This window comes from Uloborus diversus, unplaced genomic scaffold, assembly GCF_026930045.1.
Source record: "Uloborus diversus isolate 005 unplaced genomic scaffold, Udiv.v.3.1 scaffold_757, whole genome shotgun sequence".
Taxonomy (NCBI): domain Eukaryota; kingdom Metazoa; phylum Arthropoda; class Arachnida; order Araneae; family Uloboridae; genus Uloborus; species Uloborus diversus.
The window spans coordinates 58,721-83,141 of NW_026558964.1; the positions used below are offsets into that span (position 1 = coordinate 58,721).

Genomic DNA, 24,421 nt, shown 5'->3' on the forward strand with positions numbered 1-24,421 from the left:
ATAGCGGCACGAATTTTTGAAATCTGGTCAGGTCACTTTACTTAAATATTTTGCTAGGATACTTTTGAAAGGCAAAAGGAAGCAATTGCAACTCCAAAAAAAAAAAAAAAAAAAAAAATTTGCATTCCTCCTTTTTGGAAACAATACAATGCTGTCTCGCAAATCAAGTTTTTTTTTTTAAGTTGTTGGATTTTAGAAAAAATTCAGAATTTGTTCTGTTAAAAATTTGGCACGCTCGCTGTCTGCAAGTTTTCCCAATAGAATGATATTTTCTACAGCTTGGTGACAATCATTTGTTTCATAATAGATCAGTTTCTGTCTCACTGACTGAAATTTAGTGGTCAACATCTTCATTTTTTCTCTTTCTTTTGCTAGTGCAGCTTTCAATTTTTGGAGCTGAACATCTTTTTTTTCCAACTCTTTCATTATGTTGTAACTAGTTTGCGTACTTGTGCTGGTAATATTGCTCACATTTTGTGTTGTTTCCCATCGTTCTTCAGAAACATGGCTGTTAGAAGCAGATGGCAAAAGTTCTGCTTCTGTGACGTTCTCAGAAACTTGGTCTTCAGTTTGTAGTGAACACACTGTCATCTGTTTAACAGCTTTTTTTCTGGATATGCGACTCTTGACCTTACATTTTTCATGTTTAGCTGTGGATGAGTTATTTTCTGTGCAAAGGGGGAAAATGGAGGGCACGGCCTTTTCTTTCAAGTCTTTGTGGTTATTAGCAATTGTTAATAAAAGTTCTGCATCAGCAATGTTCTCTGAAACTTGATCATCAGTTTGTGGAGCATCAATTTTCTTTTGTTTGAGAGCTTTCTCTCTAAAAGCATGACTTTTGAACTCCCATTTTTTACGTTTAGCTGTGGGTGTATTATTATCTGTAAAAGAGGGGAAAATGGAAGGCACACCATTTTCGTTCAAGCATCCGTGGCTGTTAGCAACAGATGATAAAAGTCCAACGTCAGCGATGTTCTCTTGAGCTTGATCATCAGTTCGTAGATCGTCAATTTTCTTTTGTTTTACAGCTTTTTCTCCTGAAGTACAAACCTTAAACTTACACTTTTCATGTCTAGCTGTGGATGTATTATTTTCTGTGCAAAGGGGGAAAATGGAGGGCACAGCATTTTCTTTCAAGCCACTGTGGTTATCAGTAACTGCTAATAAAAGTTCTGCCTCAGCAATGTTCTCTGAAACATGAGCATCAGTTTGTGGAGCTTCAATTTCCTTTTGTTTAAGAGCTGTCTTTCTAGAAGCACGACTTTTGAACTTACATTTTTTATGTTTAGCTGTGGGTGTATTATTTTCTGTATAGGAGGGGGAAATGGAGCGCACAGCATTTTTGTTCAAGCGTCTGCTGCTGTTAGCAACAGATGACAAAGGTACTGGATCAGCGACTTTCTCTGAAACTTGATCATCAGTTTGTCGCACATTTATTTTCTTCTGTTTCAGGGAAGAACATTTTTTTCCAGAGGTACGACTTTTGAACTTGCATTTCTCCTGTATAGCTGTGTCTGCATTAGGTTCTAATAGGGAGGGTACAGCATAACTGCTTAAGCGTCTTCTTTGAAGAGTTATAACAAAATCAGTTGATTTGAAATGCAAACTACAAACCCTGTTATAATTCTTGCCATCAGTTATTGTGGATTTATCCAAAGAAATAAATCTCAACCACTCTGCTCTCACTGAAAATTTTGATGGAAATTCATGGAATGAAATTCCATTTCCTTTTGCGCTTTTTGACTTACAAAATGGAACACAACAATAAGTTTTCATCCTTCAATATGAACTTCAAAATGTAATGCAAATATGATTTGTAATAAAGCAAAAATGACGATGAATTAGTCAGTCATCAATCTAGGCTAGCACTAAAAGAGTTAAGAAGCTGGACCTCTGTAAAATGTGAAATATTAATTAGAAAACATATTACAAAAATAACATGATATAAAGATATTTTTTTAAAAGATTGTGGTCATTTGTTCTAATTATAAATTACATACTGCTCTGAAAGTAAAAAATTGTGTATTTGTACACAGAGAAAACTGAGTCACAATCAAGAATATGCCATGCAAAGTCATGAGTTTCGTACTTGCACAGTTGGTCGATTAAATACAAGTAAAAAAAAACTTTACTAACAAGTAGAGACAAAAAAGATTGTTCATTTCACTGGGGGGAGGGGGCTGCATATTAATTACCAGAGCTTTAGAATACCTCGATTTTTGCCTTTTATTTCCATTTTAAATGTCTCCCATCAAAATTACAGATTAATTTTATTTCCTACAATCTCAAAGAACGTAACATAAAAACTGAGGAAAAATACTAATTTTTACAGACGGCTTAGCAGCTTGCACCTTGCTAAGAAAATCTGGTAGCACTATTTGCTCATGTGTGTGTGTGTAATCAGGTTGTAATAATGAGTGCTCCTTTTTAGTTTTTACAAGTGTTTTTCACATACACTTATTTTCAGTTATAGTTATGTATGCAAGTGTTGCATATACTACCACGCCCGCAAAATTTTCTTATACAGGGTTAACCTGCCATTCCATTCTGTGGATAATCTGGAGTTTACTGTGCAAATTTAAGTTTATTAACTTTTTATTTAATTTTCAAATTGTTATTATTTAACTGAATATAATTTACTAGAATAAATAAAATTTAGTAAATTATGAAAATAATTACCTTTTCTTTAATCTTCAAGAATTTGAATTTTCCCTCAGCATAATTGAATTTAAAAGATGAATAGTCTACATCTAATGTGTGTCTAATTCCATTTTATAAAATCTTGCCAGATTCTTGAATTTTTTTCATTGCTATTATTTTATTCATTACTTTTTTTCCCTTGTGTGGAAAACGAAAGCCTTTGATTTGAAGAAACAAAAAAACATTTATAGTGGTACCTCCCTTAAGGGACATTTTTTTCTGGTTCCAGACCCTTTGAATTGGGAGCTCCATGTATTTGCCTCTGAATAAGGGACGCTCTATTTAAAGGACAGTTACAGCAAAAACTTAAAAAAAAGAAAAAATGTGTGAATGCATGCAAAGTATTGAATTTACTGGAATTTAAGGATTTAAAATTCAACTGGTAAAACTTTGACATTAACGTGTACTAATATGATGAATTTTTTAAAGAATTTTAAACTGCATGTTTACGATGCATTATAAAATTCTTGCTAAAATTTACATGCATGTCTTCCCCTCAACGCAATTTATTCATGTAGGCTATTGGCTGATGGATAGCTTTGTGTAGAAAATTTGAAATGTGATCATTGATTGAAATTTATATTGTACTGAATTTTAAAATGCATGAAATCTAGCAAGTTAATGCAAGGAATTACTCCAAAATAATTCATGTGAGTTATAAAACCATACCATTCCCAATTTTTTAAATTAAGTTTTAATTATTAAAGGAATAAATTTTGAAATTTGAATAATTTTGAATTTTATTTAGTATACACAAACTATTTTTAGCATCTTATCTTAATAGTTTATGTTTATTACAAAATAATCTGGGTTTAATACATTGCATATCTCAACTCAAATACCTCCACATAAGGGACACCTCTATTTAAGGGACAAAACTCCTGGTCCCCTTAGTGTCCCTTATTGAGAGGTTCTACTGTACTAATGTCAACAGAGCTGAGTTTGGTGAAAAATATTTGGGGGGGGGGGGGGGAGCTTACCAAAAGAAAAGGTATTTTTAAACCAATTTGCTTTATTCTAACAGTAATAAACTAAATATTTCAATATTTTGAGGTTGCCCATCCCTCCCAATATTTATTGAATATGTTAGCTAACATACTGTGCCATCAAGAAGGTTTGGTCAGTTTTCTTGCCAACAAAATATCATAGGTCCACATAGTTTCTGCATCAACATCAACAACTTTATCTGAAAGAAGGTTAAGAAAGTAACCACAATAAATGAATATTTAATCAGTTGTCATCTATCAACATAATTTTTGGATTGTCAAAACATTTTCAACACTTATTACCCAACTCTGACCTATTATTTTATCTAACATGATGCATATGTTACTCTGAACTATTAATACTTGACAATGTAAAATTTAGTTCAAACACTAATTGGTAAAAATATCTAATTTTCAACATTGATTTTTGCATTTTAGAAAAAGCAAAAAGGAGAAGGTGTGTTTAATCATGTAGTTACTGGCTTTTAAAAGTCAACTTCTCAAATTCACAGTTGGAAAAAAATAAAAAAAATTAAAAAATATATATTAAATGTAGCAACAAATGGGGAGCATTCAGTCAAAAAATAAATCAGTAAAAAGAGATACCTTCAAAAATTTGATAATTAAAGGGAGTAAAAAAAAATTGGTTAGTACTCATTGAGCATTGGAAGTTTCTTTTCTTAAATTCATATTTTCCTCATAAATTTCCAACTTAGATGAATTCTAAGAGAGACAAGATACAAGAGAATAAACACCTATACTTGGACCTTTATAAAAGTCAAAATTTCGAAAGTAAAAAAAGTTTTTATCTTTTAATTAAAGCATCTATGACTTATGTGGATAAACATAATGAAATTCTGATTAATTATATATGTGCTACTAAAGGACTTGACAGATGTTGTTCGGTTCAAACTTTGTAAATTGAAAAATTAAAAAATTTCAATAAACTATCAAGTGCTTGAACCGTTTTGTTGAAAAAAATAAGTAAAAAGAAAATGTTTTAAGCTGCTTGGCATCAGAATGCGTATAGTATTTATTATAACTTGATTTATCTAATGCCCACTGAGCAGTTGTTTTATTAATTTTTTTTTTCTCCCATACTTGATGGCTTGTTCTTTCAGCCATACTCAAAGCATAAAAAGCATCCTCAGATATTAAGTGTAAAAAACTAAAGACCCATCTAGAACAAACGGAAAATTCAGCAGCAACATCCGCCATATGAAAAAGAATAAAACAATCAAAAAAGTATCGTTTAAAAAAATGATAAAAGCATAGCTGCCAACTTGTACGATTTAGCCGTACATTGCAAAATTTTCGTAAGTTTTGTACGATCTTATGGCAGATTTGTACATTTTTAGGTTTTGGTTTTAATTTTACTATAAATTGCAAACAGTTTAAATTTTCTTTTACTTCCAACACTTTTGAAAGCAGAAAAACTATTGTTTTAAACAAGTTTTTGATAGATAATTTTTGAAAGCTTCGAAATCAGCAACTTTTCAAAGTTTAAGTTCAAAGAAATAAAATTTTATTTATTGACTTATGTTTAAATTTATGTTTTTTTTTTTTTTTTTTTTGCTTATAAAGGCACAAATCATGTCAAGGCAAATTGAAAATTAAGCATTTGAAAATATTATAATACTTTAAATTTTAATACTTTGCTTTATGGTGGTCAAAAAAAGGTAGAAATATAGCCACCTTGCACACTATAAGATTCTTTAAGCTGGCATGTTGGCAGCTATGCAAAGCAGGGATAGAAGTGACATTTGCCAACAAAAATATAGGAAAATATAGGAATTTTCTGAAAAAAATATAGGAATTCGATGGAAAATATAGGAATTTTCTGCAAACAATATAGGAATTTTTCGAAATAATATAGGAATATTTTGAAAAAAAAGAAGGATATACAGGAATTTCGATAACAAAGCTCGCCAGTATAAAATTTTTTTTCAAAATGCAATACTACTATTCAATTAAAAACATGTAATTACACTACCTGACATAAGTGCAATACATACGCATAAATAAGTCTAAAAATACACACAAAATCAATTTTACAAACAGTAAAAGAGCGTAAAACTGTAATTTGTACTAAACATATTAAGGCATACTTCTTTAAAAATAAAAAAAAAATAGACCAAACTTTTTGTAGATGAACACAAATCTTTCTTAAAATAGCTGTGTCACTAATCTAATTTTTAATGAAAGATTTTGCATGATCCGATACTGCGATGGGCAAGCTGTACAGTAGAATGAAATTCGTGAAGTTCTGTTCTAATTTATGTTATCACTTGACAATGCAGTAAAAGCCAAACTTAAAGTTTTATAAGTTGTTGAAACATGTGCTATGCTGAAATCAAAGTCACATGTCACAGTAATATCAGGGGTCAATCCAGGTTTCATTTTTTAAGTCCCCGTTATGCGAAAAAGCAAAATATTTTTTGTGAATTTTCTTTATTTTTGTGAAAAAGAAATTATTGTGAATTTCCTTTTCTTTTCTAGAAAAAAGTGTTCAGGTAAAAATTTAAATGTATGGAAATTAAAAATTTAAATGTATACTGTGTTTTTTTTTTTCAGAAAAATCTCTGATATGATACTTTTTGACCATTTTTCCCCCCTGAAAATCCTGACTTTTCAGTACCAAATTCGATCATAGTTGAAATCCACGATTTCCCATGACTTTGAAGGACACCCAGTAAAATATATATTTGATTTAGAAATATTTGGTCATTAAAGCAAAATAATCCAGACCTAAAAAACTTGGTGGCCACCACTGTCCCAAAGTTTTAAAGTACAAAAAGTGAGGGGGGGGGGTTAGTTTTTACTACTTTCATAAAAAAAAATTAATAAATAGAACCTTGCACTTGTTTACAAAAACATGCATTTTGGAAAATTTAAGTTAAAATAGGTTTTTAAATTACTTCAAAATAAATAAATGAGAAGTCGTTAGGAAACTGCATTTTAGTAATCAAAACCGTTTCTTTAAGTTCATACGAAAGCCTCCAAATCAATGAGGATCGAATGCAATTGTGCAGATAAAATTTCACTTTTCTAGAAACTAATGCAGGGCTCCCAACACATTTTAGTTTTAGAAAAGGGTAAAAGAGGACCAATTTCAATCAAAAAGAGGACTAAAGAGGACCAGTTAGGATTAAAAAGAGGATCTTGAGAGGACCATTCATTTAAACACAAGGAAGCATCAAAAGGCAAATTAGCTGCCTGCTGCTAAATCCCTGAAAATAATTTGTTAATTAACCATAATACTGATTTTTAATGATACAATTCCTTTATCACCTTCTGCACAACTGATCTTTTTATCCATTGAATAATATTATTTACACAAACATTTGGATGGGAGGGGGGGGGAGGCACTTAGCGCAGCACTTAAGGCAGCCTCCATAGAACTAAATGGGCGTAATGATACATTTTGAATTGAATCAGGGATGCTGGTAGTCTCACTGAAGGATAGATGAAGCTGTGCTTCATCTTTCAATAGTTTAAAATTATTTTTGTGTTTTTCTGTATTGTAATGCTTCTTTAATAGCATTTATATCCCTTCTCCACCGATATGAATCCATCACACACCAAACAGATCTACTGTATTGAAAGTTTCCCTAAAAATGTCTGAAATTCTCAATCACAAAGAGAAGCAGATCACATGAGGCATAGTTTTGCAATTTTCATATTCAAAGTATATTTTCAAGAATCATAAAGCTTACATTAAAAAAAAAAATCCATGATTGCAGGGCCATGAGTGCTTTGAACTTTTATGGGGGGGGGGAACAAATTCCCCCCCTTTAGCAGGCATCATGCCGCCTGCCTTGTCTAGTGGTCAGAGAAGTCCGACTGCGATAGGAAGGTCCGGGTTCGAATCCCGGCTCGGGCATGGACGTACTTTCTCTCTCCTGTCCTTGTCCCCTATAAACGGGTCCTTATGGCATGTGTGTACTGTAGAAGTCGGACTTCACACCAAATTACTCTACAGTTGGAAAAGTGAAGCAGTGCACCTCAAATTGCCAGCCTACTTGGCACACGACAACAACAGCAGCAGGCATCATGACAATGAAATGATGTACAAATTCAACTTCATATAATTACATAATTCAACTTTGTTTCATATACAGACGCTACTTTAAAATGTTATGTGCTCAATTGTTTAAATTTAATACCCCTCCCCCTCCCACACAAAAAAACAGTAATAACCGAAAATAAGCTAATGATAATCAAAATTATGTTTGGAAAACTAAATAAGCTTGAATTAAACAACACAAAAAATATTAATTTTTTAGTTATTTAAGTAAAAATTTAATCGAGTTAATCTGACGTAGCATGTCAAAATAACTTCTAATTGCCATAAATATAAAAATATTTATAAGATGCAAAACGATTGAAAGCTCAGAGAAGCAAATTTTCACGAACCAAGTTCAATGTTGGCATGCTTCCCATAAAATAAATTTATTTATTTTCTACTAAATTAAACCTAAAACATGCTAATCTAAGTTGGAATATGGGAAAATAACATTCGATTGGGCAAAATATTTTAATATTTACATGATTCAAAAAGATTGAAATTTCAAACATTAAAAGCAATTTTCCGCGAAGTCCGAGTAAGTTCAATGTTACCATGGTTTCCAAAATAATTCCTACGTTAATTATTGAAATTAAATGAAAAATAAGCTAATCTAAAGTAGTATATGTCAAAATAACTTCCAATTGTCAAAAACATCTAAATGTTTACAAGATGCAAAAGGATTGAAATTATTTTCCGCGAAGTCCGAATAAGCTCAATGTTGTTATTGTTTTCAAAATATTTCCTTCGTTAATTATTGAAATTAAACGAAAAATATGCTAAACTAAGGTAGCATGTGTCAAAATAACTTCCAATTGTGGAAAACATCAAAATATTTACAAGATGCAAAAGGATTGAAATTTCCAACGCGAGAAGCATTTTTCCGCGAAATCCGATTAAGTTCAATGTTGCCATGGCTTCCAAAATAATTCCTTCGTTAATTATTGAAATTAAACGAAAAATAAGCTAATCTATAGTAGCATATGTCAAAATAACTTCCAATTGTCAAAAACATCAAAATGTTTACAAGGTGCAAAAGGATTGAAACTATTTTCCGCGAATTCCGAATAAGCTCAATGTTGTTATGGTTTTCAAAATATTTCCTTCGTTAATTATTGAAATTAAACGAAAAATAAGCTAAACTAAGGTAGCATATGTCAAAATAACTTCCAATTGTGGAAAACATCAAAATATTTACAAGATGCAAAAGGATTGAAATTTCCAACGCGAGAAGCATTTTTCCGCGAAATCCGAGTAAGTTCAATGTGGCCATGGCTTCCAAAATAATTCCTTCATTAATTATTGAAATTAAACGAAAAATAAGCTAATCTATAAAAACATACGTCAAAATAACTTCCAATTGTCAAAACATCAAAATGTTCACAAGATGCAAAAGGATTGAAATTTCAAACGCGAGATGCAATTTTCCGCGAAGTCCGAATAAGCTCAATGTTATTGTTATGGTTTCCAAAATATTTCCTTGGTTAACTATTGAAATAAAACGAAAAATAAGCCAATCTATAGAAACATACGTCAAAATAACTTCAAATTGCCAAAAACATCAAAATGTTTACAAGATGCAAAAGCAGGGGCGCCGACTTGCAAAAATCATTGGGGAGGCTGGCCCAGTCATCATCGGGGGTTTAGGGGGTTATGTAATCCCATGGAGGTTCCCCCCCCCCCCAAATAAAGGTTGATTGTTGTGCCTTGAAAATGCCAATTTACATATTTTCTGGTGTGTATAATTTAAAAAACAAACAGTATGTGGCATGGCGTTTTCAAAGTAAAACAATCAAAAAATTGGTATACAAATTTTTCTGGTTCAACTAGATCATATGTCACTTGTCTTAGTAAGAGACATTTTTTTGTTCTATTTTATGGGGAGTCATGCAGTGCCGTGGCTAGGCATGGAAAAGGTAGGGCGCTTGACTTGCATTGAAGGGCACTGCCAGAGACGCCGACTTAAAAAATATCGGGGGAAAGGGGGCATGCCGCAGGAAATTTTCTAAATTTGAGATGAAAAATAGTGAGTTTTAAAGTTTTTTTAAAATCATATAATCAATACTAGAACCTCGAAAACTCGACAAGCCCGACACATATTTTTTGGCTTCGAAAAACGGAAGAAATAAATACAAACACACACAGTATTTTTGTAAAAAGGAAATTTAATTTGCGCATGCTTTTTAAGACCAATTGTTTTTACATTAGTGATATCGGCTAACATATTAAAGTGTAAACGCAGTCTCTCAATGTCTAGGTCATTTTTGAAAAACTCAGTTGATTTTTCAAAATGTTCTCTTCTCTTTCACCTCTGTTTAATAAAAGCAAGCACTCTTGTTCAACTGCAATAACCTGTGTGCGTCCAGTTGATGTAAATCGCCCAATAATGCAAAATTGTACAATTTTACAAACCTCAATGTATATTGCCTTGTAGTACAGTCAACTCCCGTCTTACGCGAGGGATGCATTCCAAGACCTCTCGCGTAGGTCGAATTTTCGCGTTGTGAAAAAGGGTATGTGTAAAATTTTTTATAAACGTACCCAATTATTTTAGACACTTGTAAACACCTCCTCAAACTGTTAAAAACCATCTCTTAACTAACTGTACATTACTGTCTCTTACATAAAGAACTGAATGTTTACTTGTATTTAAAAAAAACGTTTTATTCAACATAAAATACTGCTACAATGTACAAAATCAATGATTAATGGGAAAGAAAGAAAAAATAAACCCGTATACGGTAGACACAGTATATAGTAAGAAAAGCAAATGCATCTTTAGTTGTACTGTACAGTCGATCAATTAATGATATTCGTACACAATACATGATCAGTTTCCATTTTCATAAATTTTTGCAAGACACTACTCGGTGAATTTTTACGGATTTCCTTTTCTTGACTTGTAATTGTATGTACGAAAGAATCACTCATACCTAATTCTCGTGCTACCTTCAACGCATTTTTTAGTTGACCATCAGCTTTTCAAGAAGCTCTAGCTTTTCTTTAATTGTCATGAAACTTTCTCTTTTTATCTTCACAAACTTTAGATGAAACAGCGCTCTTAGGTGTCATTATATTTCATTAACTTTCGCATTTAAAATGAAAAGGGAACTTCTACTCTCAGCGATGCTAAAAGGATAAAGATCCATTTATGAAAAAAAAATTTTCAGTAGCCAATAACAAAGCTGATACGAACACACCACGATTCCCTTCCGAGAATTTTCGTGTTGCGGTGAGGAATTCGCGTTAGGTCTGAATACTGGAGAAAAAATCGTGTTATAGCTATTTTGCATAAGTAGCGCGAGTCAAATGTTTTCCTTTGGGATTTTGAAAGTGTGCGGTAAGCTGCCTGCATTGTTTTCATACTTCTTTGGTACACGTCGATTCCGAGGAAGGGAAGGATCATCATTTTGTGAAGGTTTTCTTTTAAACACGATTCCCAAGAGTATTCAAAACTATCACGCCTCCCATTTTATGTACAAATCAAACTCTCATGTATATTTTTCCAGATCAGCAACACTTAGGTGAGCGCGCCGCAGCGCTGCCCACCGGCAACAGACAACAGACTTGACCCGTAAGTTCGCGCACTGGGACAAATTTTTACAGTACTCGCAGCACTGTAACACTATCATCATTCGCACCACTCGTTTTCAGTTAACCTGCTTACACAACCGTAATAATTATTTGTTTTAACTCATTACTGAATATATTTTACAAGGTAAACTATCTTCAAACAAGGAAAATAAAAGATAAATTTATGAGTTTAGAAAGCATAATGTAACTTATAATTTTCTTGATTTATTGGGGGGGGGGGGGCTCTGCCCCCTCAAAAATATTTTTGAGGGGGCTCGGGCCCCCTCAAGCCCCATGGAGTCGGCGCCACTGTGCAAAAGGATTGAAATTTCAAACGCGAGATGCAATTTTCAGCGAAGTCCGAATAAGCTCAATGTTATTGTTATGGTTTCCAAAATATTTCCTTCGTTAATTATTAAAATCAAACGAAGAATAAGCTAAACTAAAGTAGCATATACTAAAATAATAACTTCTAATTGTGGAAAACATCAACATATTTACAGGATGCAAAAGGATTGAAATTTGAAAAGCGAGAAGCATTTTTCCGCGTCCGAGCCGAGTAAGTTCAATGTTGCCATGGTTTCCAAAATAATTCCTTCATTAATTATTGAAATTAAACGAAAAATAAGCTAAGCTAAGGTAAGCACATGTCAAAATCACTTTGGATTGTAAAAAGAATCAAAATATTAACAAGATGCAAAAGGATTGAAACCTCAAACACGAAAGCAATTTTTCGCGATAAATCATATCGAATATATATGTTCAGAAAATTGCACTAATGAAATATTTTTAAAAGAATTACAAGCACAATCCAAACAATAAATAAATTCAAGCAATAAAGAAACTTTTTATACTTTTTCAAGGTTTTCAAACACTAGAAAATGTGTGTGTATGACCTTTTTTTTCCCCCCAAGAACTTTTCAAGGTTTTTCATGGGCGTACGAACTTTGTTTAACACGCGCTGCGGCGGCGTGCTTGGGAGAACAGTAACTTTTAACGAAATGAAAAACTTTTAAAATCTGATATTTAAGTAAAAATAATATAAAAGCGAACTAATCAGACCATAATGTCAAAAGTCTAAAGCGGACTTTAAAACACGGACTTTGGCGGGAAAAGCGAACCATTTGGGAGCCCTGCATAGTAGGAAAGATAAAATGGCGGCTGCACGTGGATCGCGGAAAAGGCGGTAGCCAAAAGTCGAGGGGAAAAGTAAAAAAAAAAAAAAGGAATCGGAAACTGAAAATATAGGAAAATATAGGAATTATAGGAATTATAGGAACTTTTTCAGAAATATAGGAAAATATAGGAATATAGGAACGCTGCGATGCCTGTGCAAAGGTAAAAATAGATCTCTGAATAAACGAAACCCCCCTTCCGATGTAAAATGAAACATTCTTCAACTAAAATGACACTCTTTAAAAACAAAAAATTATTCTTTGCAATTTGAAACATTTCGCCAAATAAACAAAAAAAAAAAAAAACCCAATAATACATTAACAGTAGCTTTAAAATGTAAACAAATCTAGCAACTCTATTGTTTATAGCCAAAGTCCCCAAGCCACCATGTTATTGTAATCCAGCCGATCAGTGACTGAAGCTAACTCCGACCAATTAGTGGTCTGACCTTTTAAACAAAAACTTTTAAAACTTCATATATTGCCTAATGTGTTCTTTCCACCAAAGAACACATCACTTGAAGAACTTCAAGAAAGAACTTCCACTGCACTGATCTTTTGTGTGCAGAACTACCCTGTTGTAATTTATCTAGACGAAAATAAAATTTGATTCGTTTCTAAATTCCATCATCTTTTCCTTTAATAATGTACTGATAAGTTTGATAATCCCTAAAGTATTCTTGACATTGGTGCCAAAACTTAGATGGATCATTTGGTTAGGAAAACTTAAAGCACCGATCCGGTCACATGGTTCAACTACGACGACAGATGACACGTTTTGCTTGAACCTAATGAAAGAAACCCGATTTCTCCCAGTACCTTACTTTAAAATGTATCACGGGACCAAAAATTGCTGCTTTTAAGAAATGAAGGCTTCATTCTCTCTCTCTACGTTTTATCTGTTCTCAATTGAAATATCACAGTAGGAAATTTCATCACAAAAAGCACAGCTGGCTTTCTTATTGTCCTTTGGCAATGGGTCAAATATTTATTTCAATTCTTGCTCAACAATAGGTTAAAATAAATATTAATCATTAGAGAGATATAACCATCCAATGTTTAAATTAATTAATCCATTAACAAAAACATTTCCAATTCGATCCATCTCGCTTCTAAACCATATTCGCAACAACTTAATCACACGCAAAAAAATTGATCGAAATCGGTCTAGCTGTTAAAAAGCCTTATGGTTCGCACAGAAGATTTTTATATATTAAGATTAAACCAGTAGAGTTCTTGAAAGGATACAATGGTGATGAATATCAATCAACAATTTCCCTCTTACAGCTTTCACAATTCCCAAACATATTAAAACATCACCATGGGTATAATTTTCTCTCGGAAGAGATTCTGTACGCTCAACTTTATTTAGCAGCAAGTGGGAAAATTCTTTGGCTTCCTCGCTCAATTCTTGATTATCTAAAAATGTATTGGACACTTCAAAAAAGTATAAATCATTAAATAAATACAAAATATGATATGAAATCCAGATCAGAATAATGTAAAAATCTATACTTTAAATTAATTTTCTTCAATTTCAGTACATAGTCCTTTATTATCATCAAATTCTTCTTGCGATTGAGAAGATTTAGAAACTGAAATGGGTATCTATCCTAACCTGTTGAACTTTTTTACTATTGATATCTGCTCGCCTTTCATCACTGTTAGACAAATGCCATATTAGGGATAAAGATGCTGTTCATTTATTAACAGCCTATGCAGATGCAGTAAATTTAACTCCAAATGACCTTGTAATGAATCGTACATCCCATAAGAAAGCAGGAGAAAATCTTCGAGAGGTAAAATCAGATTTCATGAATTTAAATTTAGGTTTTTTAGCTATTCCCTGGGATACAAAGCTACATCCAGATGTAACTGGAAAAAAACGCCCATAGGCTTACCATGATAGCTTCAGGTTCCAATGTTGAACAGCTACTCAGAATTTCAGAGATATTTCTTCAGTTGTATATGATATCTTAGATGATTGCTCTTTATTGCTAACTGTTCAAGCTGTAGTGTTTTATACAGCGGCTTACAATACCGGCCGTATAAATTGTGCATGTAACTTTTAAGAGCAAAAGCTGAACGGTGATATATTGCATTTTGTATTGCTATCATCATGCACTTGAAATCGTACTGCAGAGTGTCTTTAAAGAAGTTCTTGCCTTTCTTAGTTCTCTAGACTCGATATTCCAATATTTAAGCGCTTCAAAATTTTGTGGAAAGATCTCCATCATTTAGAACTTATAATATTTCAATCAAGTACACATACCACTTAAATTCAAAAAGACGAAGTTGATGACATAATATTGTTCATTAAAAACAGAATTGATAAAGATCTTTTCCTTTAAGAATGCAGAGAATTATCATAGTTTGTAATAATATTTCCTGGTGAAGTCTCTCTTACAGGGTTCACTATTCATATTTTAACAAGTTACATGTGCATCATATGTCTGGAACCATATCAGTGTTCCAGAGGCAAATAATTTGTGGGGAAAGCTAAAAATGCGAACATTTTATGCATATAAATGCAATATAAAAATGTTACAAAAATGCTTGTTTCTAACTACATTTGGTTTTAAATTTCTTCAATTATAAACACTTTAAAATCAGGCTTTTCCCATTTAATTTAATTTTATAACATAATTTAATAGAAAAATGAAAAAAATGTTATTAGGAAATACAAAAAACAAACTATGTGTTAATTTTTATTTCATTCTATTTCAAGGACACATTTCTTCTAAAAAAGTTCTTGCTTAAGTACATGCTAGACACAGCAGCACCCCCCCCCCTTGGAACTCTCGAAAGTAAACACACCACACGTTAATTAAATTTGTGTAAATGACGAAGTTCATATTGTTACAAAACTATATTACAAAGCAAAATGCAAACATTGAGGCACATTTTTATATCTGGTATATTATACTTCAAATAAAACTTGTGCTCCAAATTTTTCAAGACTAAATTCACAAGTCAACATTCAAAATTTCAAATCACATGCCATAGTTTGCAGTTGATTTTAATAATTATGGAGTACCACTGTTATATAAATTTGCTGCATAATAATCTTGCGTTTATTCGACAAAAAAATTTGAAGTGAAAGTAAATGTTGGACGTTTGAGATGTTCATACAGTAATTAAATTATGGGCAATCATCCTTTCATTCTGGCCAAATCGCCAAAGCCTTAAATATTCAGTGCTCAGAATATATTGATATTATTAGCATACTTCATCCTATATTGAACCTGCACCTGCTGGACTCTGTTGATGCAGTTAGTATGTGGTGAACAAGAGCGGTGAGAAAGGTAGTAGCACTGATGCCACTGGAATTAGTGAAAAATATATTAGAAAAAATAGATTTAACTGTGTCAAATATTTTTTTTGTGCGCCAAGGGGGGGGGGGGGGGGCAAAGTTTGTACTTTTTTGGAGGGGGTCCGGGGAGGTCTGAAGTTTGGGAGCCTCAGTTATAAAGAGTTGTGAATCAAGTTGCACAAGTTTTTAAAAAAGATGTAGATCCCGGAACTCGTTGATTCCTTTGTCAAACAATTGTAGTTCATTAAAAAGTTTAAAACTAAACATATAACTTTAATCAATAAACCAGAGGAAGTACACCACTCCACTGAGCATCCCTTTTACTACACCCCTCGACTTAAAAAAAAGTATATATTGAAGCAAAAGCTTAAGAAAATCAAATAAATGGTGAACTTCTATATCTTTTTGAACATTCAGGCTCGTTGCAGGATTGGAAAATATTATTTGATTTCAATAATCTTTCTTTTGTTTTTTAAGTACTAACCAAGAGCAACTTTTCCATCCAGAGCATTACACAAGACATCCAAACAAAAATGTAAAAAAATTTAAAAAATCAAAAAAACTGAAATTCTCAATTTTTTTTTTTTAATTTTCAGGCTTGTTGTGTATTTGGAAGAGATTATACGATTCAAATCATATAATTTTTATTGTCAATAAGTAATCCTCCCGATTAGCAATCACCCTTCCACTAACAGACAAAAGTTACGCAATCCCCTAACTATCCACTATTTTAAGGTACAACAGATGCAGTAACAATTTGATCTGGAAAAAATCAAATTATTAAAACTTTTTGAGACTTAAATGCTAGCTACAGTTAAAAGAATTATCCTCAGATTTCAATCTTACAAGAAAGCAAACTTAATAAACTTTCAAAGCATTACGTGTATCATCTCACATCAAAAAAGCATACTGCAAAATATCAATATATGAATATTGAAAGTACAGTGCCCGCCGCTTATTAAAATCACATTCGTTCTGAGGGCATTTAATTTTAAATGGCTGATTTTATAAATCGGCATGCCTACACTCATTTAAAAAATGAAAGGTTTTGAAGTTTAAATACTCTATAAACAAAACGAAATACTTCATTTATTTTTGATTTAGGTGTTTCAAATAAAAATGAGGTGCATATTTTTAATTGCATAAGGGTCTTAACCCAATAGCAATATGCCAATATTTTAACAGAATTGGAGTGTAAAGATTCAAAATCATTTGTAAGTGAACAAAATGTTTTGTAACTTTCTCAACATTATATTTTCCTCTTTACTCTAAAGTGCATCATATAATGTCAAGCGCTTTACTGACATTTATTAAACAGGGGAAACTTGGTACTGTGATTTCTTCATCTTCTGAGATGGATTCCGTCACTTCATGGTGCTTCTTTATCATTTTTTTAAGTATGATGTCCAAAAATGATTTTATAAAACGGCAACAATGATTTTATTAAAGAATGGTTTTAACATGTTTTTATATTGCAATGATTCTGTTCTTACAGATATGATTTTAAAAAGTGGCTGATTTTATAATCCAGTGATTTTGTTAGTGGCGGGTGCTGTACCAATATGAGTAGAGGGTATCTGCTACATTTTGAGTTTTGAAATCCATGACTTTCCCTGACTTCTGCTCGTAATTTTCTATGACTCACAGGATGCAATTTTTAAAGAAAAAAAATAGTTTTCGCAAGAAAATCTAATTTAGTGTTTTGTGAAAATCAAACCGTAACCATCTGATCTATGCTTTGGACATATGTTTCTAAACATTCAAGTTAAAGCGAAACGTAACTAGTTCAGCAATTACTATAATCAAAAAACAATTAATGCGACAATGACTAGTGATACACATGAAATAATTGTAGCTTTTAATTAATTATTTTGTTACTAAATCTAAAATTTTTTGGCGAGATTTTTTTTTTGGATTCCAATGCATCATACATTTTTATATTCGTAAGAATTTACATGTAAGCAAATTTATTATTCTTTTCGAAAAATCTGATACGATACACAATAACTTTCAGGGCTCTCAACACATTTTAGCTTCAGAAAAGGGTAAAAGAGGACCATTTTCAATCAAAAAGGGACTAAAGAGGATCAGTTAGGATCAAAAAGGGGACCTTGGGAGGATCACTCATAGTTAAACCCAGGGAAGCACCAAAAGGCAAATTAGTTGCCAGCTGGGCTAAATTCGTAAAGATAATTCGTTAATTACCTATAATGATGATACAATTCCTTTATCATCTGTGAAACTGACCTTTTTATCCATTGAATAATATTATTTACACAAAACAAATTCGCTGCTCATAAGCTGTGAAAGCTCATATGCTTTCACAGCTTATGAGCAGCGAAATGTTATTCGTTTTCTACGGAGCAACGGACAAACACAAATAGCAATTCGTAGGGAAATGCTCCCCACACATGGGGAAAAGTGTCTCTCTTGAAGAGACACAAGGGGTGTTTGTCTCTTTTGCTTCATAGTAAACAAATAACACTTTGCTGCTCATAAGCTGTGGACGTCTGAAGATGGTTCATCATCTTAAATGACTGATAGCAGTTCCGCTCTTCCGAGCAAAAAGCAGATACGGCTGGTACGGTTAATGGAACTGTCACTGCTGGGAATGTACATATTTGTTTTGTATTCCCAGCCATATTTTGGCTTAAAAAAATAGGCACAAAGACTTTTTGATTTGTCCTCGTAATATAACATAACTGCAATGGGTATAGTTGAAGAAGAAATGATGCAGGCTGGGTGTGTGATGTAGAAGGTTATGAGAAACTTCTTTGGCAGTATGCCACAGCCACCTCAGTCTCATTTCAGTCCCCCTGCACAATACAGCAAAACATTATAGTTCCCTGGACTTTCAACGGCACCCCTGGTGACCCCCATGCGCACGCCTCTGTAAACAGATACATGACAGATTATTTCTATGCGAAATTCAATCTCTACAAGTGAAATTCTGAAATTACATCAAGATTCACCGTTAAATCTGTTGAAAACAATGAAATCTGTAACTGCTAAAACATGTGGCCTTCATTTTTCAAGAGGACTTATCTAACAAGTTGAGATTTTGGAAAAAAGATTCTACTGGGCAAAAAATGGTTTCGATTTTCAACATTCATGATGTTTAAATATTCGATAGAACATTAAAGCAACGGTTTCAGGCTAGCTATTTTATTGACAGTTTTCAAGGAAATATTGCAAAGTAACGCTTGTTGGCTGAACTACCTTTGCCAATATTGAGTATAAAGGGAAAATTTTCATATTGTAGGAAGAAATAATACATCAAGATAGTTATTCAGTGCAATTTTGAACATAATCACACTAATATGTACATCGAACTTGGTACACAAAATTAGACAAGAGAAGGATAGAAAAAAAGAGATTTCCATGAAGGATATATTTGATGAATATGAATATAGTTTAATACACATATAAAACTTTTGCTTTTTTCCACAGTTTGCAAGTTTTTGTATCTTTTTTTTTATTTTTTTTTACACCAGACTTTATTATTTCACAAAACCAAGACGAGAGAAAGAGGAAAATACAAGATGTCTTTTCTAAAGATAAGGAATTTATGAATACGGACTTCACTAATTATTTTGTCACTTTGTTATGTTATTTTTTACTATCATAAATGAGTCTGAAACAAATCTGTTTCACTTGATTTACATTTTCATCACTCTAAACTAGTCTTTCAGGATATTTATTGCAGAAAAGGCATAAGTCCAAATTAAAAAAAAATAATTAATTTCAGTGATGAACTGAAACGTAACTTAAGGTGAGGTAATGATCCAACTTGTGGCGAGATTAGTCATGAAAAATTTTGTTAGAGTTTAGTTATTTCCGAATAAAATAATCACTTTTTATTGATTCCTGAAAAGTTGCATTATTGGGATTTACGCCCTTTCTGAAATAATCGATTTACATATTTAATAATAATTACTATGTACAATCAATCCAGTGAGGGACGCAGTGAGTACAGAACCCAAAGAGATCTGCATGGAGCTGCAAAGCATTTCTGAGGGGCTGGCAAGTGACAGTGAGCAGGAGGCGGTATCCCAATAGTATTTTTAGTTATCTTACTCCATTAAAAGTCAGAAGACATAATCAAGAACATGATTTCGGAATATAAAATATAGTGCAAGAAATTATACCTGAGTAAACATACCATTTTGTACTTTTTTTTCTAAGTCTTTAATTTTTTCAATCACAGTTGGTTCCTTATGCCATGAAGCACAATCAATTTTTGCTGAGCCATCATCAACTGTATGCAATAAAAAGAAAATAAATATTAATACAAAAAAAAAACATTCTGAACACTAAGCAAATAGTTTGATTTCTTTAATTTTAATAAGAACTGTTTTGGAAAACTGAAGTGTATCAAGGATACATTAATACTTTCATCTACGAGGTGATCCAAACGTTAGTAGGCTCTTTAAAAGCTCGTAATACGAGCTATTTACAATAAAACGAGGTGGTTTGTACACAAATGCTTAGAAGCATGGGGTATTTTTGTTTAATGGAAAAATAATTATATACATGTAATAAATATAAGTAATATATATATTAGTTATACACTTCTGACTAAAATGTAGGTCTAGTGAATATAAAATGCAATTGCATAATGCATGAAAACAAACAAGTTGATTGCATATTATCTAGACTCAGAGGATGTTGTTTTGATGTTACTTTGAGAAACACTTTTGCACAAGCGATTTTCGAAGATTCAAAAAGCTGAATTTAAAACAAATTTCGATAAAATGTTATCTTTAACTTCCGAGCTCAAACATGATGCTTTTCTTCACAAAGTGTTTTCAGAAAACTTCTAGAAAAATGAAGAATACACAAGAATGGTCCCCAAGGTCTCCAGATTTTACACCTAGTGACTTTTGGTTGTAGAGCTACTAAAAGTCATGTGAGTAACACAGATTGGCTTACTTTGACTGAGTTAAAAGAAGCAATCATGTACCAGTTACACCCTTGGAAATGCTATTAAAGCTGTACAGGGTGTTTCCTATCACCTGACGGCTTTAACTCTCAATGGTTTCAAACACGTTAAGCAGCTATTATATTGAAACACTTCCTTTGATTAAAACAAGTTGTATTATAATAATTTCAATTGTGCAATTTGCACCATAATACCCCCTTCCCTTCAGATACATTACTGTATGTATAAATTTTGAAATATTAAATTTGTCTCCAAATGTTTAAATTTTTCACAAAAAAGGGATCTGTGAAAAATCCTGGACAGTTTTGGACAAATGTCTTTTTGTTTTTGCCACTTTAGCCATCACTGGCAAAAATCTAATCTTACTGGGCGGAAAAAACAAGCTTTAAGCAAGAAAGGGAAACTTCCTTCCACTTTTAAAATGTTTCTAGGGGTTTTGCTGGTTTCTGTTCAGTTACATGCCAAGTTTTCAAATCAGCCAAAAATATGAAGAGATATTAAAAAAGAAAACTTAATGCATAGTAGACGCTAACTGTAAATACATAGGCCAGGGGCTCGCTACCTCTAAGGGGGTCGCGGAGCATTTTTTAAGGGGTCGGGACATTATCCCTCTATTTAAAAATGAATCATTGCATAGTTTAAAAATTAAAATGCATAGGAGAAAACTAGCATCATTTTAGAGTAGCATCAATACTTGAGCGCGATGACGAATGCAGGAGTAAAACTACAGGGATGCAGCAGCTTCCCCTCCCGTTCCCTCTCATACCAAAGTACCTGACCCCCAACTTCCTCTAAGACTATTTTAAACTTTGATTCAGGGACTTTGGTCTCCACAAATTTCCGCGAAAGAGTGACGAATCCAACTCTCTCTAACATCATTCAAAATCGTCTAAAATTTCATTTTTGGAACTTCAATTTTGAACAATTTCTGTGAGAGATTCTTTAAACCTCCAACTCTTATCCTGAAAGATGTCTTGTAGTTGCGTTTTTAGGATGGAACTTAAGAAATATTGTGGGAAAAGCCATGGATGTGCACGGGGGGGGGGGGGGGGACACTTGTTGGCCCAGGCCCGAAGGGGGCCCACGATTTTCAAAATGGGGGTGAATGATATGTAGAGATGTTGGGGTGAACGGTATGGGGGGGGGGGGCAGGGAGGGGCTGTAAAAGTCAGTTGTTATGGGATTGAACATTTCTTTGCACACCCATTGGGAAGAGCCTCGAGCCCCATCTCGTCTCCTAACCTCATCAAAAATAGCCAGGAAAAGGGTTTTTATGATTTTATTTCCAAACAAAAAAAAAAAAAATCCAGGGGAGTGCGTAATGTCCCCCTTTACATTATTAAAGCTTGTATGAAATTTTGTTTTTAGGGTTTGAATTTCAAAAAAATTAAATTTGTGGTTCCCTGAACAATTCTCCTTGTCATAAAAAACCTACTACTCTTTTTCTGGACTTAAAATTTCGAAAATTTCCTTCGCAATACCCCCAACATTCTCTCCCTTTACATCATTAAAATTCATCTAGAAACTTCAATTCCAAAAAAAAAAAAAATCAGGAGAGGAGGCTTTGAATCAAAGCTTTTTTCTTAACGTTTACGAAGATAGACTATGATTGCGTTATTAGAGCCTCAAATTCAAAAAATTTCCAAGAAAACCCCATCGCCCAAACCTCTTTTCTTCTCTTAACTTCAGCAAAGATAGTCTACAACTGAGCTTATTAAGGACATTTCATTTTCATTTTTGAAAAATTAAGAGAGCATCCCCGAACTTCTTCCTCCCTTTCCATATCGTTTAAAATTGTCTAAAACTTCATTTTTAGGACTTCAATTTCAAAAAATTTCAAAGGCAAAGTCTCTGAGCTTAAACCGTTCATAAAAGTTTCAGAACCTCTCCTCCTCCAAACATCACCAGAGATTGTGTTAACTGTAGTTTTGGAACTACAATTTCGAAAATGTTTGGGGGAAGGACCTTCGCAAATCTTATACGTACGACTTTAGGTTCATGCTGTTAATTCTCTTTCTCCCCTTACATAACACAGTTCAATTGATTGAGCATATGGTATGCTAATAATGACACAAGGCATGACATGCACATACACTCACACACACGCACACAGGGCCGGACTAACACTCCGTTACTTTGCGCCCCAGCACGGAGTCAAAACTTTTGACAGGGGCAAAAATGCCAAATCAAAGTAAGAATAGTATCGCAGCCAAGTTTCTGAAATGAAAGAAAAGAAAAAGATCTGATGTGTGCATCACATGACATCCTTTTACATGAATTTAATGATAATAGAAATGCCTTGGAGTAAGCAAAGATACTTTAAATATTTTTGCCCCAAGTTTCCCAATATTGAACATTTTAATGTGATTCAATGGTTAACTCTCAAAGTATCGCTAATAGTGGCCAAAATGAAATCAAATTAAAAATTAGAAAAAAAAAAGCCAAATTTTTTGTTGACAAGTTGGCAAAAAAAACTTGGCGATTAAAAGCTTGGTGATATGATGCCAAGTGTCTGAAAAAAATTATAACACCACTTGAGTTTGCATTGATATTAACAATTATTTCCCCCCAAAAAGGTGTAAAATACCCCCTTAGGTACATCCGAATGCAACCAAAAGGGGAGGTACACAACTAGACCCCACTAGGGATCTATGTACCAAGTTTCAACTTTCTAGGACATACCGTTTTTGAGTTATGCGAGATACATATGCACATACACACATACATACACACATACAGACATCGTGAGAAAACTAGCAATAATTGCTTCTTTCATAATGGATATTTTGGGTATCCATACGTTCTTAGAGATATATCCACGTGTGGTTGGGTTGAAAAAAACTCAACATTCATTCGGGGGCGAGCAAAATGAAAATTAAGGCCTATTTTTGGGCCAAAATTGTTTTGTGGATACAATACTTCCTTTATTTCATAAAAGGAAGCAAAAAGAAACTTTTCTGAAAAATTTCCAAAAATCAAAATAATCCAATCACTAACCTAACATTTTTCAATGCATTACACGAGTGACAGCGACCAAATGAAGGACAGTTTTTCTTTTTCTTTTTTACAAAAATATAGCAAAACATTTTATGAGGTGATAGAAGAAACATCTGAAATAAATCCTCATTCAAAACTGTTTTTTTTAAATACAAGAGCAGTCTATATTTCCAAGGCATTTTTTTAACACAAAAAGGTACGTTTATATGAAGAAGGAGCGATGAGAAATCTCCCCGTTATCAACTCTACAGTCAGTCGTGGTCAGCATATGAAGTACAAAGTTAGTGATATTGTAATTTTGAATATGGCAGGACTTTGAATACCATTTTAAAAGATATTTTAACAGTCCCTCATCCCTCCTTTATGTCTAGCTTTTAAAGAAAGGGGCTGTCCATTTCTTTTTAGCGATGGTGAAATAAAACCTTTGCAATATATAAATTTAAAAAAAAAAAAAAAAGATGAGTAAAACTCAAAAATATTTTTTTCTATGAAATTTAAATAATAATAATAATAGCACTAAAAATCAAATTTAATATTATTTAGGAACATACGAGAATATATGTTATTAAAATACGTGTACGTTTAAACCTTTTTTAGCGAAAAGAAAAAAAAGCACTCAGTACATTATAGTAAAAACTGGCAAGTCTCAGTTTTTTAAATAACACAAAT

General features: G+C 32.8%; 2 protein-coding genes across 2 annotated transcripts in view; both read right to left on the minus strand.

The window, feature by feature from the left end:
• On the minus strand, positions 1–1,980 carry LOC129233872 (uncharacterized). Its single transcript, XM_054867800.1, has one exon. It carries the CDS (start codon positions 1,774–1,776, stop codon positions 193–195), a length of 1,584 nt encoding a protein of 527 aa, XP_054723775.1. The 5' UTR covers positions 1,777–1,980; the 3' UTR covers positions 1–192.
• Positions 1,756–24,421, minus strand: part of LOC129233873 (uncharacterized) — a 27,926-nt gene continuing 5,260 nt past the window's right edge. The window contains exons 3-6 of the mRNA XM_054867801.1: positions 19,976–20,071; positions 13,749–13,919; positions 3,800–3,886; positions 1,756–1,893 (exon numbers count right to left, since the gene is read on the minus strand). Of these exons, the coding sequence (XP_054723776.1) occupies positions 3,807–3,886; positions 13,749–13,919; positions 19,976–20,071 (347 nt within the window). The 3' untranslated portion in view covers positions 1,756–1,893; positions 3,800–3,806. The remainder of the gene's footprint in view (positions 1,894–3,799; positions 3,887–13,748; positions 13,920–19,975; positions 20,072–24,421) is intronic.

Coding starts and splice junctions, on each gene's coding strand:
- LOC129233872 (XM_054867800.1), bottom strand. CDS start 1,776: ATGAAAACTTATTGTTGTGTTCCATTTTGTAAGTCAAAAAGCGCAAAA.